This window comes from Manis javanica, chromosome 7 (genome assembly GCF_040802235.1).
Source record: "Manis javanica isolate MJ-LG chromosome 7, MJ_LKY, whole genome shotgun sequence".
Lineage (NCBI taxonomy): Eukaryota > Metazoa > Chordata > Mammalia > Pholidota > Manidae > Manis > Manis javanica.
Genome location: NC_133162.1, coordinates 128,815,920 through 128,831,818, shown reverse-complemented (window position 1 = coordinate 128,831,818; position 15,899 = coordinate 128,815,920). Strand labels below are relative to the sequence as shown.

Sequence of the window (15,899 nt, the reverse complement as noted above, 5' to 3'; positions counted from 1 at the left end):
GGATTCTAGACCTTCTGCCCCAATCATGGAAAGGGGAAGAAGTGACCCAAGATCAAGGCAAAGGAGAAGTTGTGCATGGCTTGCTTTTCATCTACATCATAGGGATGGTAATGGTGCCATCATTATTGGGCTTTTGTGAAGATGCAAATGATATTAAAGCATGTAAAGCCATTAGAATGGAGGCTGACCCTGATAAATGTTAGCTGTTATTATGACCCTTCTTCCTAAAATGTGCTGTCAAAGACTGATTGTGGTACCCTAGCGCAAATCCAGAAGTCAAGATCGTTTCATACATTTCTACTATATACCAAATTCCACTGACTGTGGAGCTTGCCAAAAGAGGCGGATTTCTGCTATTATTAAAGTTACCAACTATATGGTGTACTTTTTAAAGGCAACAAGACAAACCTCAGGGACCAGAGAAATATAGGAAGTAAACCAATGGCCTTATCACTGCAAAATTGTGGAGAAATATTTTAAGCCACTAGGTGATAGAAGCTGCTTCTTTCTACTGAACCCCCTACCCCTTTCAAAAGGCTGTTTTGATGCACTTTTGAAGACAAAATGCACAAGTTTAGTGTGCTTTTGAGACCAGGGGACTAAGCTGATGAGTTCATCTCTGAAATTTCTTAAAAGTTGAATGACTCAATTTTATCATTGAACCTTTGAAACAAGGTTAACCACCATTTTGAGCTGAGAAATTGATTTTTTCCACCCCAGCTCGTAAGAGTAACACTCATTAATTGCCCAGTTACTATATGCCAGGTTTCACTCTAAGGACTTTACATGTATTATCAAATTTCACCTTCCCAACAACACTATGAAATGGAGGGCTCTCTCTTCCTTTCCTCTTTTTATAGATGAGGAATCTGAATCTCAGGGAGATTGGAACCTGGCCCCAAGGTCTCAGGGAATGAAATAGAGTCAGGTCTGGCCAATTCCAGAGGCTACAGAACTACATATGCAGGAAATTTACTGCTCTCCCTCACCATTTCCTGAGCACTTAAAATTGTTTGAAATAAAAAGTAATTAAAAATAAATAATGCATGCTGCTGACATCTCACACAGAGCTAATAGTACCACACAGAACGTGACAAGGTTTGTGTCAATCAGGTTAGTTCTTAATTTTTCAAAGGAGAGGTTTATATATAATCTCTCCTGAAAATTCTGAAAGGATGTGTCTAGCCCCATCAGCTACATCAACTATCTGACATGCTCGCAACTCTCATAATTTGATTGTGTTGGTGATTGTTGTGTTAAATGTACAGACGCTGGTGATTATTACCTTAAGGTTGTTTATTTAGACTGACTGTACTATCAGATGCACTGGCAATTTTTTGTCAGCTCTGTCCTTTTGTTAATAACACTTCTATATAAAATATTTTTATTATCTCACATGAGTCCCTAGTATTTGCTTTCACTAGATTCATTTAGGCTGGTGAAATAAAAGAAATGGACAGTATTAAAATACTAACCTCCCATAAACGATCAAGTTTGCTCTGATCCACAATGTTAAACAGATCATACGTGCTCAGTGGAACAGATGTACCATTTATTCTTGTCGATATGATATAAGAATTAATAGTCTTTCTAAATGTCTCAGAAATGCCTCTGTCTCTTCAAATAAATAGTTCCTATAGCTTTGGAACTAACTTCTCTAAGACATCACCAGTACTAAAAATAGCCCACGTGCTAAATAAATACTTCTTCTGAAGATACTTTCATGCTTAAAACAAATCATTGTATCCCCAACACTGAAAGACTGAATTATAAGAAAATAGAAGATCGTCAGGAAATGACCTCCTGCTACTCAGTCCTCCTCCGTCGCTTCCCAATTACAGTCCACACTCTACTACATTATTGCTCTGCTGAAATCAGATTGCTTAACCAACAAAACATATCTGTGTCTATGTCTTTACAGAAGCCAGAGCCTAAAAATTGCCTCTCTCAGTCCATCCAGTGGCTTCCTTTTCTTAGCCCGAGACATGGCAATGCTCACAGAGTTCTAGCTGCTCTGCCACCCTCCCCGCTGCGCTGCGCAGCTGCCTCTCTGGCCGGGATCTCCTGTGGCTTTCCCCTAAGCTTAATCTTGAGCTTTCCCCTCAGTTTTAGCCACACTGGCAGCCTGTCCTGGCATGTTTCAGCCTGTCTTAGCTTGGGCTGCCATAGACTAGATGGCTTTAATAACAGAAACATATTTGCCCATGTTTCTGAAGGCTCAAAGTCCATGATCAAGGTGCTGGCCGGGGTGGTTCCTGGTGAAAACTCCATGTGGGCTTCAGACGGCCACCTTGGCACCCAGTCCTTTCACGGCCTTTCCTCTGTGTGCGTAGACTCCTGGTTGCTCCTCTTCATGTAAGAGCACTAGACCCACCGGATTAGGGCCCCCCGTTATGACCTCATTTAACCTTATTTACCTCTTTGTGGGCCCTGTAGTCACAGTGGGAATTAGGGCTTCAACAGCTTTGGAAGACACGATTCAGCCCCAAAAGAGGGCTTTTCCTTGTGTTGTTACCTCTTTCCCAGACATCCTCATGACTCATGCCCAGTCTTCAATTCCTCACGGAAACATAACCTTTTCAGGGAGGTCTTTCTCATTCTGCTAAAAGTTACAAGCATTCCCCTACTCCTGGCCCTTAACTATCCCCTTTCTCTATTTTCTCCATGGTATTCTACACCATCTCCAGTTAACCTACTCTGTATTTTACTTATTTCTGGCTCCCCCAACTCCACCAGATTGTAACTACACATTGGCAAGGATTTAAGCCGGTTTGATTCCCTGTTGAACCTGTAGTACCTAGAACAGTGCCCAGCATGTAGTGGTTTCTGAGTAATTGGTTGTTAAAATAGAATGGGTTTGAATTGTGCATGTGTTTCTTGTCCATGGAACTCCCATTATCTGCAACCTTACTCCTGCTCAGCCTCAAAAGCTTAGGGCTAGCACTTCCTGGGCTCTTACAAGAGTAATACTTTGGGCATGTCCATTTTCTACATCTACCTATTATATTAAAGTGTCCCATTTCCATAAGCTACCATTTATTGAATGTCTCTTATGTATTAGGCACCACATTCCAAATGTATCCTCTCATTTAGCGCTCAAACTTTAAAGGATAGATACTATTTGACCTAAATCTACAGAAAAAGAAACCAGAACACAGAGAAGCTAAATAATCTGTCAAGTTTAGGAGCCAGGTCTCTAACTCAAAAATCCATCTTAAGACTACAGGCTACTCCCCACCACAGGCACAAGTGCTGTTTGTTTTGGCTCAGAGGTCACCTCCTGTTGACAGCTTTTCATGAATCATCTCACTGTCAGAGAGGCAAAAGGAGTGATTATTAATTCAGCAGATATGTATTGGTTCTCATCATGTGTTGATAAGCTGATAATATCTTGTCTTTGGGGAGCTTATAGTCTGGTTATAAATGTGCTGTGAATGGAATATTTTCACTGCTCTGTTATTCTACAAACCTTGGGATGACTTCTGGAAGTGGATTATGAGTGAGGATGAAATCCCTGCTGTGTTTATTTCTCTTTTCAGGACTGGGCTAATATCTGTTAAAAAATAACCAAATGGCTAAACAATTTCAGACCCACTCTCCAATCATAGAAATTTCTTCCAGTTCTGTTTCAAGGCCCTGTCATGATCCTCTCCTGTTCTTTGGGCCACAGTTTGTTCAAGAGTGACATCGATATCAGCATGCAGTTACTTACATGGTACGAATTAAGGGCTATCTGGAAGGTCTTATCCACACAAGCAAACTATTTCTTCTACATAGAGTCTATAATTAGAGTTTATCTTGGGTTAATTGTTTTTCACTGCTCTCCTTAAAAACTTCTGAGAGTGGTAATCCATTATGTCATTAACAGTTCAACAAGAAAGTCATGTATGTCGTGATGTTCCTCCTTGATAAGAGGAAGTTCATAATATTTCACCTTGGAAGCCTGAAGAGAGCAGAAGAAGATGAGAAAAGTGCTGAAAGAAAGAAAGGAAACAGTAGATGCAGAAAAGAGAAGCACAATATTACTTACTTCCTTGTGGATCCACATTAAGTCATTCACAGCTGGGTAACTTTCTCCAAGGAGGCATACCAGCCCCGTTGCTTTTTTAATAAGATTTTCAATTTAAGATGAGCAATGCTGCCTCTGTGATGAGGCATTTGTATTCTGACTGCTTTATTTTTCTTCTAGGGTAGATCTCTAGTGGTATTTTTTCATCTTCAAAGGGCACCACAGTCTACTAGAAAGAAATGAATTAAAAACTCCCGGGTATTCACTAAACCAATCAGCTCAGAGAAAAATAATCTCCGCTTAGTGCCCCAGAATGCCAACCAACAGTGGAACATGTGGTTCCAAGAATGGCAGAGCGTTGGAGGAAATTACAGAGAGAAGCATGAGAGTCAAGAGGCCCCTCTGGAGACCTTCCAACAAGACGCAAAAGTAACAGCTCAAATTACTGAATTTCACTCCATGCCAAGTACTGTTCTAAGAGCCTTACACCTGCTTGAGTTCTACTCGACAGTGCGAAGCTCAGCCTGTGAAAAAAGGCAGCTTGTTTGTGTTTTTGTCATCCCATTAAACTGTATTCACTAGCGTAATTGACCACTGTCTTTAGACGGTGATCAGGCACATCCTTCCCTTCCAGCAACTTCCAATTATAAAAACAGTGTCAGTTCTAAAATCCCAATCCGAACCTCCCTCAAGTCAGAGTGCAGTGGGGACCCAGCTACAGCCTGCTGCCCTTGACCTTCTCCACAGACTGGCTGCTGTTTTTTCCCTCCAGGTGGAAGGGAAGAGGGCTTAGGTTTTAGAGTAACAGAGTACAAACAGTGGCATGAAACATCTTTAAAGTAGAGGAAAAGGAGCACGCCTGGCCTTTTATTTTAAAATGCAGCTAGGAGTATGCCAGCAATTCATTGATAAGTGACGAATCATTCAGATTACCCTGAGTGTGCTCATTCTGTGGCTATAGTTAAAAATGAACATTCCAGACATTTTATTAAAATGAGCACTGTTCCTCCTCAGCAGGCTTTCCACCTTGGGAATGTTTTCACTCAGGACACAAAACATGCAAATGAACCTAAGTCTAACTATATATTATTACTATAACTGCATGATCATTTTATAATTACTGATGATCTCATAGCAGATAAGCTTCTTCTCAGCATTCATTATTAATTTCATTTGAATACATGATCCTTCTTAACAAGGCCTGAATTTTTCATTTCTAGATTTGAATGGATCTCTTATTTATACATTATTGAATGTGTCTAGTTTTTTTCATTGCTATTTTTGCTGGATTATATTTCCGTTTCCCTTGTCCCCAGTGTTGCATTCAAGAAAAATATTCAGGAACACACGGTAATGACTTGTTTGGGTTATGTCACTTCATAAAAGTAGTATCTTGACAGAACTTGGAGTTTGTAAAGTTACACAGCTAAAAATATATTTTAGTTCTGTGCAATGTATTTGATTCTCCTCCTCTTCTAAATTCCATGTATCTCCTCTCAATATCTGCTTTCCAGCAGCGATGCAAGATTGATAGTGACATAAAATCCAAAAACTTAAAGAGGAAAAAAAATGTAAATGTGTGTCTTCAGTTAACTTTAGAGGAGATATACTGCTTAATAGAAACATGCAGGAAACAATAACAGTGGGCAGTAAATCCCAGATTAATTATGCTTATTCAATATGCTAACAAGCCAATGCTATAGCTGAACTTTTTTATAAAGCCCTATAATTTTATGATTTTTAGCCCTAGACAGTAAATTTACAAGCATTAGTATTGAAAGACATGATTTTGCCCCTTAATACTGAAAGCAAAATTACTCTGCTCTATTACAGACCTATTGGCTCTCCATCATCACAACTGTTTTTATGGATTTTTCCAAAATCTGTGCTTTATGTTTTGTTATACAATCAGCGATATACTTCAATTGTTCTAAGATTTGAAACCACTAAATAACAAATCTGTGAATTGGCAATGATATTCTAAATGATCCAGGAAATGTCATTTTAAGTGGTAATATCAATATGTATTTTCATTCATTAGCAAAATACATAATGGCTATTTCCAACATTTCCTCAGATTCTCTGTTTAGCCAGTTTGTATTGAGATGTCTGGTCTGAAGCAATTCTATTTTTAGTTCTAATGGAACAGCCTTAAATTGCTTATTTTCTGTTTACTAAAGTCATCCTGTTTGTTACCATGGAAACTATGACAAGTGCTCTAGCTAACTACTTTATAAAATGACTCAAAGAGATATCTGAAGACTGTGAGAATGCTGCATGTCACTCCCAAAACATCCATTCCAACATCTGTAAAGCCAAGGTCACATTTATAGAAAATATGAAGTTAATTATAAATAATATCTTCTACATTTCAAATCCGGGAGGCTATCCACATTTGAAAATTCAAAGCATAACTAGCATGTAGGCATCCCCACCTTACAAAGAATCAATGTTCTAAAAGTACATTTGTAAATCAGCTTTAAAAATTAGAATATGTTCACCCACAGAAATAGTTTCATAAGTAATAATTAGATCTCCAGGCCCACACCCTTCAACTGTGATGTTTCAATCTGTAACAATATTAGCAATCATCTTTGTTCTCATTTCTGGCAGAAGGAGCCATGTTATGCAGGCATGAGAAGAAAAAGTTTTCTCACATTTATTTTGTCTTTAATAGAACATAAATACAACACACCGTTTTGGGACAGAAGGATCAATTGGCCTTGGCAGATGTTGGGGACCCAACTACATTCTTCTGCTGTTTGCTCTGGTCTCTGTCCCGGTCTCTTGATGTCATCTCACTTTCGCACATCTCCCTCTGAAGTCCCACGCCAAACCCTTCTTGCTTCCAACCTGTTCCGCCTCTGCCTTGAACCATCACTTTCCTCAAGATTCCACGTGGTCCCAGCCAGATGTTAAAAGAACACCATCGAAATACACTGTACTGCCTGAGACATTAAGAACTCTCCCTGAAGTTTTGCATTTTAAAAACACAATAATCTTGACCCCAAACAAATGCCTAACCTTTGAGATTTCCATCACCATGACTAGGGAAAATATTCCGAAGATAAAGATGTGAGGAAACTGCTTTGAGGAAATACTCAGTTCTATAAGTCAGTCCAAGAAGTCAGTCAGAAGTCAGTTGATTTTTTAAAAAGTCAACATCTGGACTGTATTCTCTGAACCTTGAACCTGGGGTCTTCTGTTGAAGGGTGTGTGGTGGCAATTAATTATAAATGAATCATTCCTAGTTCATTTCATTTCTAGAAGATTCTACTGCAGTGTATCTTGTATGCCCTATAATTGTGCTTTTAAAATTTATCTTCTTGGTTGAAGGGATCAAATTAACACAATCACATAGACAGAATTTTGTTCTTATTTTCTAACATTGCAAACCAAACAAAACCATTATAATGTGGGCATTGTGAACTTTGTACAGCAAAGGAAAGAATTACTGGAATACTTTTAAAACAGTCATTAAGTCACTATTTTATATTCAAGGTATTGAAAGAGAAAAAGTAAATAATTTTCTTAACACTAAAATCTAGATGACAGAAAATGTATGTGTTTATACAGCTATATTTTATATGGATTCAGAATTAATCAAAATAGAAAGGAAAGTCTAAGAGTTACATCTAGAAAGTTAAAGTATGTGTCTTTTTGTTTTTTTGTACTAATTATTATAGTAGTGGGTGTGAAAACAAATGAGATTTGATATTCTGCTTTTCTACAATCTAGTGACTGAATTTGTAAAGTCTTTCTAGCAAAATTTGTGCATTTTTTAGATAAATTTATGTACAACAAAATGTAAAATAAAAAATTTTAATTGAATTTCAGTGGTCATGTAAGATAGAAAATTTTAAAGGGAGTTACTACTGACACTTCTGACCTAACATTCATTTTTCACCTCCACAGGGTCCACTTTCATTTGTAATACTCACATAATTCCAGTGAAAAACCAAGAGGGCGTCGCCATGATGTTTATCATTAATTTTGAATATGTGACAGATGAGGAAAACGCTGCCTCCCCAGAAAGAGTAAACCCAATACTACCAATCAAAACTGTAAACCGTAAGTAAAAGGCAATGTATACATAATGTTCTTGATATTCTGGTATGGTAGTAATTTTAATGTATTTCTTATTTTGATTCAGTTCTCAGAATATGTTTGCATATAAAATACTTTCATGTTAAAAAAAAAGCCGGAGTAGATGTTATCCCTTCATGCCTTACAGAATTGATCAACTGCTCTCAAAGCCATCTGAGTTGCTTATACCATAGCTAATTCAACCAGTCCCTTATTGATGTGCATTTAGGTTGTTTCCAAAGTTTGGCTATTACAAGTAATGTCAGAGAGAGTTGTGCATGTGTATTTTTATATTTGTATATGCATATCCTTGAACAAGTATCTTCCAAGTGAATTTCTGTAAGTGGAATTCCTGGGTCAAAAGATCAATGATTATGTAATCTTTTTGATATTACCAAATGCCCCCTCTTATATTTTGAACCATTTTATATTAACCACCAACAATCTATTAGATCTTTTCCCCAAAGCCATGCTACCAGAATAAGTTAGTTTTGCCCATTTTTGTCACTATGATAGGTAAGAAGTAGTGCGCCACCCAATTGGTCTTAGTTCACATTTCTCTTATTATGAGTGAGGCTCATATATTTACGCATTATGGACATTTCTTGTTTTGTCAACTGGACATGTCTCACATGTTTTCAAATTTTCTGTCCTTTTCTTCAAATTGTAGGATACATGGAAAGTCATATTCTCAGAAAATAATTAATCTTTTATCTTCTTGCTGCTTTTTGTTGATTCTGGATTTTTCAGTCATAATTAGAAAAGCACTCACCAATCCAAGGTTGCAAATAAATTCTTTTTTTTTCTAGAACTTGTATGGATTTTCTTTTAGAATCTCTGCTGTATTTTAATTTTAACTTGGCTTATAGGGTAAGATGTAAGTTTGTCATTTTATCAAGGGCTCTCCAATTGTTCTATCACTTACTGGAAAGTCAATCTTTTCACCAGTATTTGGAGATACCACCTTTATCACATACTAAACTTGCTTGTGTGCTTATGTGTATTTCTGGACTTTCTCTTCTGTTCTATTTGTCATTCAGAATCATACTGCTTTAAATATACAGTTAATCTTTGATACAATATGCTTCTTTTGATAATAATTTTCAGTGATTTGAGATTATTTCTTACTGAATATTTCATATGAAATTTAGAAACAAGTTGTCTTCTGGTATTTTTATTGGATTCACATTAACTTAACAAATCAACTTGAGGAAAATGAGCATCTTTATGAGGTTGGGTCATTCCATACAAAAATATTATTATATATGTTAATGTTTCAGGTTTTATTTTTATATCTTTCAAGAATAGATAAACATTTTCCTCCTTGTTTGGTTTGCTACTTCACATTTAGCTTTTTTGTTTTTGCTGCTATTATAAATAGGATCTTCTCTTTCATTATATTTTCTGATTATTTTTAAGGCTACTGTTCTTTTGCTGAGTGTACGAATTTTGTATTTTATTACACTAGTGAGTTTTCTTAGTTCACACTGGTTTTTTACATTGGCTGTCATGAGTTTTTCCAATGCTCTATCATATCAGATCGAGATTGTTTTACATTTTCCTTTCCAATTACTATATACATCTAATGGTTTTCTCTTGTCTAATTGTGTGGAAATTACCTCCAAAATGTACCATTGAAAAAGAAATTGATGGTAAACATCATGCCTTGTCCCTGATTTTTCTGTGACTACCACCTGTGGTCCCCATTAATTCAAATGATGGCATGTAGGTTAAGTTGTGTGTGTTTTATAATTTTAAGGAAGTTTTCACTGGCATATTTATTAAGAATGGGTGTTGAGATTTGTAAATTGCCTTTGAAACATCTGTGGAATTGACTGTGCTATTCTGCTTCCTTATTTTTATGGTACATTTTATTAATAGAGTTACTAACTCTAGAATGGAACCGTTCTTGCAGCCCTGGAAGAAGCCACCATTGAACTTGATGTATTTCACTTTGTAATAAACCACTTGATTCTTTTTATCTAAAATTAATTTAGGATTTTTGCATCAATATTCTTTAGGGAAACTAATCTCTAAGTTTTGTGTTCATGTGCAATTCCATCAGGCATTGATACCAATGTGAAATAGTATGGGGATTATCTGGGCTTTAAAAGTGAAATGTGTTTCCCCTGCAATATCATCTAGGCGTGGTACTCATCTGTGGTGTAGCTTTTGACAATTGTTTTAAAATTTTCCACTATTAGGGTATTCTCTCTGTATTTCCTTGTATCTCTGTTAATTTCTGTTTTATGAATATTGCTGCTGTCTTACTTATTTCACAGATACTCATATAAATACTAAATACTTTTATATTATACTATATGTTAACCTGTAGCCTCTAAGGTATCTCCTTTTTTTTTCTTAGTATGGGTTTTTAAAGTTTTATTGAGGTTTAGTTGATACACAATATTATATTGGTTTCAAGTATAAGACACAGTGATTCAACAGTTACACACATTAAATTCTCACCCCAACTAGTACAGTTACTATCTGTCAACACTGAAAGATGTTACAGAATAATTGGCTATATTCTCCATGCTACACTTGCATCCCTGTGACCAACTTATATTATGATTGAGATTTTTGCACCTTTTTACTCCCCTGACTCTCCCTGTCCTCTCACTCCAACCCCTCCCCTATGATAACCACCAGTTCACTTGTTAGTGTCTGAGTCTACTGCTGTTTTGTTCACTTAGTTTTGTTTTGTTTTTAGATTCCACAAGTAAGTGAAAGCATATAGTATTTGTCTTGCTCCAACTGACTTATTTCATTTACCATAATACCCTCTACATCCATCCATGTTATCACAAGTGGCAGGATTTCTTTTTTTATGGCAGAATAATTCTTTTTTATTTAATAATTTTCCATCTAAAGTCTACTTATCTTAAATCATGACGCAAATTTCTTTTTCCATTTTGTTGTTATAGCTTTAAACCACCTTCTATTCTTTCTTTGTTTTAGCTGTCTTTTTTATACATTGTGGAGTCATGTTTTCCCTTGTCTCTTATAAGAGAAAATAGTATTTCTCTTTTAATTTACCACTATCACAGCTATTTACATTTATTGATATAACTAATATGGTTTTGCTTAGTACTAACATGTTCTATATTACATACACCCTCTTAAAATATTTCGTGTCATGTTTTTTTTTGCTTTTTTTAACTGTGTTCTTTGGTTTGTTTTGTCCTGTTTTTGCTTTTATTTTGGTATTTGGGAATATTTATATTTTTTATAGTAGTTACCCTCATAAGAAAATTTATATAACGTTATTAATCCTTCTCCCTTTTTCCTCAGACACTGTATTTTCATTTCTTAGTATGAAATAGAATAAAATCAGCTTGCAATTCTTTTCCTCCCCTTTCCACCTGCAATATTAGTTAATATTATTTCTCTTAATGCTAATAATCTGTGCAGTAAGTATGCTTGGTTTATTTATCCTACTAATTTTTTGGTTTAAAGTATATCATTTGATGCCCAGTTTTTACCAACAAGTCACTCAATGGGCTTCTTTTATATTATCTTCTTTCTCATTCTCCCATTTTGTTTGTTTGTGTTTTTCTAGCTTGTCAGAGAATATGATGATTAAATATTTCTCCCTTCTGATTAGATATTTAATTTCTAGTGAAAAGTATTCAGTACTCAGCACTAACATTTTTGTCAAAATTTCCTCAAACATAACTTCTTGGGTAAAGTTCATCCTGTTAAAAATGTTCATAGGTTAAACTGTTTCCAGAGTTCTTTCATGTTCAACATTATTTTTCTGTAGACTTGATCCTTGAAAGAGAGCCTAGGTAGATATAACATATTTGGCCCACACTTTATTGCCCCATGAACCTTGTAGATATTGTTTTACTCTTACATCCATTGTTGCTAATGGGAAGTCTGATGCTCACTTACTCGAGTGCCCTTAGTATTGATAATGAATCTCAGAAAATTTCAGAAATAAATTATAGGAAACTTTAATACTCCTTCTTCAAACCAAAATAGACTTGAAGTATAAAATTGTAATTTGTCCTTTAAAATATATGACACTTCCTGGTTTTGTTTGTGTTTGCTTTTTGTCTCCTGACCCTTATATTCTCTCTCATATTAGAAAAGGGACCTTATATCCATCTGCTTCCTTATTTCCCCATTTTCAAGGGACAATTCTACCTTGGAAGTTCCCTCCACCTCTTCGAGAGTTCTTCCCAGCGCTCTGTCCATTCAGGTCACAGACCCACTCTCGTTATTTCTTACCGAGTGTGGAGACCTCTTCTTCTAAGGATAAACCCCATTTGATATGTGTTCCATCACTGCAAGGAGGATTTGTACTCCCCCTTTTTTTCACTGACTTGCTGACTACTGCAGCGTGCTCTCCTGAGCCAATCTTAGGCATTTATTCCCCGCCGACATGGAAATTAAATTTTGTAATTTCTCTTTCTGTAATTACTTTGTAAGCGTAGTTTGTACATTTTATTGGCCTCCCTTCTTGATCCCCATGTTCTTTAGGAAGATCTGTGAAGAAATTGCAATTTAGATATCTGTCATTGTCTGTGAGAAGACAAAAGCTTTATCAAAATGTTAATATTTGAATAAAAATGTCATACCGTATATAAATTCTGATATATGTAAAATCAAAAAACACAGTCCCAAAAGCCTATGGCGTAAACTCAAGTATAATACTAAATCAAATGTACACCAGTTGATAATTTTTCATAAGTATGTCTAAATGATAGTACAATATTCTGTTCAAGCAATATTGTGACAAAAATATTAATGAATATGAGTCTGATATTCTGAATATTTTACTGTGAACAATATCACACTTGGGAAAAACTATCAAAATCACCAATTTGTCAGTCTCCCAGGTGACATACTTAAAAGCAAAATTGATGTACTGTAAAAATCTATTGTAATACCAAAGTCTTGTTCCTTTAAGCTGGTAAGTGTTTTGATTTCTTTATATTTTCTACTAACAAATTCAGTCACTACTGAATGATTCCTGAGAGTGTACTTCAGGTAATGTAAGCCTGTGTTTTGGTAATAAATGTCAATAAAATAATTTGTTGTAGGGGGATGCCTAGTTTTGTTTCTTCATTGTCTTCACAAATTCTTTATTCCTCCCAGAGAATAGCTGCCTTGCATGGTCCATCAGACTGCATGGAGGTGATAAAGGGAATGGGTATCAGCAGCATGGCAAAAAGAGGGTTTTTTCTTTTTTAAATAAACTATTCATTTCAAACAAATATAAGTGGAGAATAGAAACTTTGGTTTATTGGATGGAAGATATTCTGTACATAGCCTCCCAGAAAAGTTATACATAATATATGCAACTTTACACTGTGATTAAAATAGCATCTCATGTGTAAGTCATAGCAAATTAAGTAGAGATTATATCTTATTTTATGAACATGAGTGCAGCTGTCATTCCTATAGGGAATCATTGGAGAGAGTACAAATATGCAGATGAAACTGTTCCCAGAGCGTCACAGAAGCCCGTTATTTACAACCAGTATATTGGTTTTGATTATACCCTTCTGTCATTATATCCTCCAAAGTTTCCTTTATTTGGTGTCAACTTTTGAAGAGTTGATTGAAATCAAACAGAAAAGTTAAAGACAAACAAATTATATTTAGTCGTTTCTGATACCATCCAATTTCCACTATGATCTTTGGCAAATTCCGGATGATTTTTTTTTCCTTTAAGTATAATTTTAAAAATAACGGTGTTGGCCATTTCAAACACTGTTGTGTCCATGGTGGCCACTAAAACAAACAAACAAACAAAAACAAAGACATAAAAGAAAGTAAAATTTCAGTACACCTTTTTGTTTTTTACAGAAACATCTCGACCTTCAAAATGCTTAATTTTTATTTAAATAAGGGGTGTGTAAGTGTGCGGTAGTGTGTGTGTATGTGCCCCTGAGTGTCAAAATTTAAGTGAGAGTAGTAAGGAAAAGGCAACTGTCTGTTTGAGAAGATGTGGGTGTCTGTAATTTTAGCTGTCTCTTCTGAAATGTAGTCAAAATAAAAGAAAAAATATGTGAAGTCACAACACAGGAAATGCAGATGAAAAAGAAGAGAAGTGATAGAAAAGGAGCTAGAGACACAATAGAAAAGATGGATCATAAAAAGGACTATGATAAATTGGGCTGAGTAAATCGGGGAAACCTGCAGACTTGTTTTGTAGTGAATCAAGTGGTGGATCATTTCTCAGTGCACATGTCTAGTTTCTGGTTCAGAAACAAAACCACAAAGCAGAAGTGAGCAGCTTTCTCCAGGAAGAACTAATGTGTAGCAAACTGATGCTCAAAGATACAGGATGAGCCACAAGTACAAGAAGACAGTATTCATGTGATAGGTCTAACTATCAAATGGGTAAATACTGAACAAGTCAGTCAATTAATTGCTGCTGCATAATAAATATTAATACCAAATGAAAGATAGAATTAAATTTTTTCTCATTGATGGTCTCTGTAAAAATGGAAATAATACCAAGTGGAAGAGAAAATGTACATTTACTGCCAACTAAAAGGGGGCCACATCTAAAGGAACTAAATGCAATGGGAGAATGTATTTTCTTTTTTTCTGCTCTAATATACATTGTTATGAAGTATTTGCTCATTGTTGAAGATAACAAAATTATGTGTTCTTGCTTGTGCTGCTTAATTCTTATCAAGTCTAAGACTTTTGCTTTTATTGTTTTAAGTTATTTTACATTTTAAATTATTTACAAATATATTTGAGTTTTATACTTCTTCTATTTTATAGCAGGAATCTAAGGTCTCCAGTCTGGTGCACACACACACACATTTTAATTTGTTAAAATTTTCTCAAGGGGATTAGGGGAACCTGAATTAAACAAAATTCTTGATTTAACAATATACATCCGAACAAAAAAATGAATGCATTCTATGTTTTTATCTTGTTTTAAAGCCAAATATTCAATTGGAGCCCATATAAAAGTTGACCTTACTTAAATTCATATACTCGATTAAATTTTAACTAGTAGCAAGTTAACTCCTCTTATCAATTTAAAATAGCTTTTGTTTAAATTTAAGTCTACTTAATCTACCATCGTTATCAAATATACATGAAGTATTCTCATTTTACTAAACTTGAAACACTTCCCAACAAGAAAACAGGCCAATGTTGCTTGCTTTATTCACAGGAAAATAATGAATTTTATCATTTATTAATTTATACACAATTATACTGCATGTCAAAACTACACAAAAGATCCTAAATCTTTTTCCCAGATACTTCACCTCTTTCCACCAACAGCATTTCAAACTTTCACCAGGCTTCTCATGACCCTTACATCAAATCCACTCTTTTGTGTCCACAGATAACTTCAATTCCCACACCTCAAAGCAAAGAGGGCATGGGGGCGGGGGGTGCACAAACCTCCTTTAATCAGCCCATGATCAAAAAGTATAACCCAACCCCTGGTGATAAATCTTACCTGAAGCTCAAATCTGCACCTGAAAGCCATTCCCTCCTCTGTTCCTTGGGAACCTGGCCTACCCAATACCCCCTCTCACCAACGCTTTCTATTGGCTCTTTCCCTTTTGCTCATACTCATGGTAAGTGAAGATGAATTCAACAGACTTCAACAGACATACTCTGTTTATATCACGTATTTTCTCAAAGTTTTCATTAGTTGCATTTGTTGCCAACACTTAAAAATTGGAAGACTACTTATAAAATTGAGACTTCTGGCTTACTTCGGAAAAACTATGAGTATTTGTCCACACATCTGGAACTGGATACTGGCCATGCCTTTAGATGGGGTGTGCACACTCTGCTTGCTGCATTCCTCAGC

The 15,899-nt window shown here is 35.6% G+C and overlaps 1 protein-coding gene across 2 annotated transcripts in view; it reads left to right on the top strand.

Annotated features, from left to right (window-relative positions):
* KCNH7 (potassium voltage-gated channel subfamily H member 7) overlaps positions 1 to 15,899 on the top strand; it is a 434,910-nt gene that overhangs the window by 267,944 nt on the left and 151,067 nt on the right. For both annotated transcript variants that reach the window (XM_073241556.1, XM_073241555.1), the window contains exon 3: positions 7,925 to 8,080. In XM_073241556.1, the coding sequence (XP_073097657.1) occupies positions 7,925 to 8,080 (156 nt within the window). The remainder of the gene's footprint in view (positions 1 to 7,924; positions 8,081 to 15,899) is intronic.